Source organism: Syngnathus floridae, chromosome 18, assembly GCF_059516105.1.
Source record: "Syngnathus floridae isolate MCC-2025c chromosome 18, RoL_Sflo_1.0, whole genome shotgun sequence".
Lineage (NCBI taxonomy): Eukaryota > Metazoa > Chordata > Actinopteri > Syngnathiformes > Syngnathidae > Syngnathus > Syngnathus floridae.
The window spans coordinates 2,703,459-2,707,810 of NC_142430.1; the positions used below are offsets into that span (position 1 = coordinate 2,703,459).

At 50.8% G+C, this 4,352-nt stretch overlaps 1 protein-coding gene across 3 annotated transcripts; it reads left to right on the forward strand.

The window, feature by feature from the left end:
- Positions 1 to 415: 415 nt before the first annotated feature.
- Positions 416 to 3,847, forward strand: LOC148382166 (uncharacterized). Of its 3 annotated transcripts, none has more exons than XM_088360381.1 (2): positions 416 to 539; positions 685 to 3,847. In XM_088360381.1, the coding sequence occupies exons 1-2, from the start codon at positions 416 to 418 to the stop codon at positions 2,331 to 2,333; spliced, it is 1,773 nt and encodes a 590-aa protein (XP_088216507.1). In that variant the 3' UTR covers positions 2,334 to 3,847. The 3 variants fall into 3 exon arrangements, with proteins under 3 accessions (XP_088216507.1, XP_088216508.1, XP_088216509.1); XM_088360382.1 differs by having other exon boundaries at positions 516 to 1,966; positions 2,086 to 3,847; XM_088360383.1 differs by having other exon boundaries at positions 516 to 1,954; positions 2,086 to 3,847.
- Positions 3,848 to 4,352: the final 505 nt, after the last annotated feature.

The following is a 4,352-nucleotide window of genomic DNA, read 5'->3' on the forward strand; positions in this document are numbered from 1 at the left end:
CTTCCAGGTGAGCGTCGTGACACGGAGGCACAGAGAGGAAGGAGGAGGAGGAGGAGGAGGAGGAGGGGGCAGCCCTTCTACAACACGCGCCACTCAGCCAGCAGGGGGCCTGTAAAGTGCCATGGTAACTGTATCTACAAAAGACGGTTACAAGAATGTTTTAAGATAATACCAGCTCAGTGGCCTAGTAGTAGAGTGTCCGCCATGAGACTGGAAGGTTGTGGGTTCAAACCCCGGCCGGGTCATACCAAAGACTATAAAAAATGGGACCCATTGCCTCCCTGCTTGGCACTCAGCATTAAGGGTTGGAATTGGGGGGTTAGATCACCAAATAATTCCAGAGCGCGGCACTGCTGCTGCTCACTGCTCCCCTCTCCCCCAGGGGATGGATCAAAATAACATGGGGATGGGTTAAATGCAGAGGACAAATTTCACCACACCCAGATGTGTGTGTGACGATGATCATTGGGACTTTAACTTTAACTTGACTTTAATACGTATTCTGACGTCATCTGATGGCGCCGCGAATGGCTGCCACGGTGAGTCGCTCTCTGTTTCTTTGTCTTATTTTGTGTGTTTTCTGTGTCTTCTGCTGTCCATCCCGGATCACTTTTACTAGAGAAGCACTGTTAAACATCGGTCAGTATTCTTCTGGTATTTTCTCTCCTGTTCTCTCTGATTCAGACTGTTTGTCGGAGATTTTAGCCGGAGCGGCGGTGCTATACAAGCTAGTGCGACGGCGGCGACGCGGAAAACGAGCCAGAGCCCTCGTAAAGCTGAGGGAGAGAGGGTTCCGTTCTGCCCTACCGTCAATTCATCTGGCGAATGTCCGCTCCCTGGCGAACAAGATGGACGAACTGCTGCTCCTCACTTCAAGGAACACGGACTTCAGCAGATCCGCCGCGCTGTGTTTTGTTGAAACGTGGCTTCGCGAACGAACCCCCCACCACGCCATGGAGTTAGCTGGGTTTCGGCTAACGCGTGCAGATCGCAGCGCGGAGCTCTCCGGAAAATCAAAGGGAGGTGGTCTCTGTTTCTACATTAATGAACGTTGGTGTACCGATGTCATGGTGTTGAAAGAGTTTTGCAGCCCTCTCCTAGAAACACTTTTCATAAACTGCCGGCCGTTCTATTCACCACGGGAGTCCTCCTCGATTGTCATGGCGGCTGTTTACATCCCACCACACGCACGTGCGAGTGAAGCCACGCAGATGTTCGCTGACCAGGTGACAGACATGGAGAAACTTCTACCAAATTCACTAATCATTGTTCTGGGTGATCTTAACAGGGCGAACCTCGCACACGAACTCCCCAGATACAGACAGCACATAACGTGTCCCACCAGAGGGGCACAGACACTGGACCACTGCTACACCGTAATTAAGGATGCATACCACTCTGTGGCTCGTGCAGCTTTAGGACTCTCGGACCACTGTCTAGTTCATCTGATCCCTGCCTACGGACAGAAACTAAAAACTTCTAAGCCTGCGGTGAGGACTGTCAGGAAGTGGACAGTGGAGTCAAGGAAGGACCTCCAAGCCTGCTTTGACTGCACCGATTGGAGAGTTTTTGAAGCTGCAAATTCAGACTTGCATGAACTCACTGACACTGTCACATCATACATCAGTTTTTGTGAGGATCTGTGTGTGCAGACGAAGACCTTCTGCACGTACAACAACGACAAACCTTGGTTTACACCGAACCTTAGGAGGCTGCGCAAAGTCAAGGAGGAGGCCTACAGGAGTGGCGACCGGGACCTGTTCAAGCAGACCAGAAACACACTGAACCGAGAGGTCAGGAAAGCCAGGAGGTGTTACGGGGAGAGCCTGGAGAGACACCTCTCTGCCAATCCTGATCCCTCAACAGTGTGGAAAGGCCTGCAGAGCATCACGGGCTTCAAGAAACGAACCTCCCGTCCTGTGGAGAGCCCAAGGCTCGCTAACCAGCTAAACAGGTTCTACTGCAGGTTCGATCGGTCCTCCCACACAACGGGACCTCCTGCAGCGCAATCCACATACTCACCTCCCCCCACAACTGCTCTGTCCACACCTCCATCACCATGGTCACCGACTCTCTCTCTTGCAGAGGCCGCGCCCGCACTCCAGATTCGCGAGGAGGAAGTGCGCCAGATGTTCCGGATACAAAAGATCAGAAAGGCACCGGGCCCAGACGGCGTGTCACCTTCCTGCTTGAAAGTCTGCACTGAGCAGCTGGCGCCCACCTTTGCACGGATCTTCAACCGTTCCCTGGAGCTGTGTGAGGTGCCCTCGTGCTTCAAGAGCTCCACCATCGTTCCAGTGGCAGAGAAAGCCCGCCATCACAGGTCTGAATGACTATAGACCTGTTGCACTGACATCTGTGGTCATGAAATCTTTCGAGAGGTTAGTGCTGAACCACCTGAAGGATGTCACGGGCCCCCTGCTGGACGCCCTCCAGTTTGCCTACCGGGCAAACAGGTTGGTGGATGATGCGGTCAACATGGGACTGCACTACATCCTGCAACACCTGGACACCCCAGGAAATTACGCCAGGATCCTGTTTGTGGACTTCAGCTCGGCGTTCAACACCATCGCTCCTGACATCCTCCAACAGAAGCTCATCCAGCTCGCGGTGCCTGCCTCCACCTGTCAGTGGATCACCAGCTTCCTGACCAACAGGAGACAGCGTGTGAAGCTAGGGAGCATCACATCTGACACCCTGACCACCAACACTGGAGCCCCTCAGGGGTGCGTCCTCTCCCCACTGCTCTTCTCCCTCTACACCAACGATTTCTCCGCAAGTGACTCTTCCGTGAAGCTCCTGAAGTATGCAGACGACACCACTCTCATCGGACTGATCCAGAACGGTGATGAGACTGCGTACAGACAGCAGGTGGAGCGGCTGGTCCACTGGTGCAGCCAAAACCACCTGGACCTGAATCCGCTCAAGACCGTGGAGATGACAGTGGACTTCAGGCGAGGCCTTTCACCACTTTCACCCCTCACTATCCGCAGTAATACTATTCTCTCATCAGACACCTTCAAGTTCCTGGGAACCACAATCTCTCGGGACCTGAAATGGACCGGCCACATAGACTCTGTCCGGAAGAAGGCCCAGCAGAGGCTGTACTTCCTGAGACAGCTCAAGAAGTTCAACCTGCCGCGGGAGCTGCTGAAGACCTTCTACACTGCCATCATCCAGTCTGTCCTCTGCACCTCTATCACTGTCTGGTTTGGATCGGCCTCCAAACAAGACAAGCACAGACTGCAACGGACAATAAGGACTGCAGAAAAGATAATTGGAATCAACCTCCCATCTATCCAAGACTTGTACCTGTCCAGGACCAGGAAACGTGCAAGTAACATCTCAACAGACCCTTCGCACCCAGGTTGCAGCCTGTTTGAACTCCTCCCCTCCGGCCGCCGTTATAGAGCTCTGTACACTAAAACCAGCAGACACAGAGACAGCTTCTTCCCCCAGGCTGTCGCTCTGATGAACTCACACCACTCTTAGAGTCTCAGAGTCATTACTGTGCAATAACATCCCGCTTTCCACACCTTTTTTGTCTACACTGTTTGTACTATGTGTCCTCTGCATCCATTGCAGCCTGGTCATCCTAGAAGAGGGACCCTCCCATCTGTGGTCTCTTCTCAAGGTTTCTCATTTCCCCTAGCTGGAGTTTTGAGTTTTTCCTTGCCCTCTTGGGAGTTTAAGATCAGGGGGTGTTTGAGAATATCTTTCGTTCTTCACATGTCCTGAGTGTTGTTGTTAGTCACCTAAATGTTGAACAGAGGCTGTGATTTACCGAAGTCAAATTCCTTGTTTGGCACGCTCAAACACGGCGAATAAAAAACTCTTAAATCTTGAATCTTGACAGATTTGGCCGTATCAAAATAGGTCTGTGTTGTTTCTGTTGTGTTTTGTAAAAGGAAATATAATGGATCATTCAAACCTTACGTCAGCAGAGTCAGATTTCTTAGCAAACATTGATGAAACAGATTTGCTACCATTTAGCGAAACAAGAGCTAGATTTGTCAAGTGCTAACAATGATTTGCTATCAAACAATACGTCTACGGGTCAAATAACAGATTTGCTCAACTTCTTTCTCCAGGCTGTTAGGACCCTGAACTCGCTACCCCCTTCTGCGTAGCGTGCGGCACTGTTGCGCTATTTTCTGGAATGTCTGCTGTACGCGCACTTGCTCCTTTTTTTTTTTTTTTTTTTTGCTCCACTTATTTATTTATTTATTTATTTATTTATTTGTTGTGTTATTTATTCATCATTTATTCAGCACACTTTTGTTATACTTGTTTACTTGTTTGTCTGTTGTGGGCCATGTCTTGTCACCGTGGGATAGGGGAGAACGAAATTT

Coding starts and splice junctions, on each gene's coding strand:
- LOC148382166 (XM_088360381.1), top strand. CDS start 416: ATGCAGAGGACAAATTTCACCACACCCAGATGTGTGTGTGACGATGAT. Junction 540..684: donor CGCCGCGAATGGCTGCCACG/GTGAGTCGCTCT, acceptor TCTCTGATTCAG/ACTGTTTGTCGGAGATTTTA.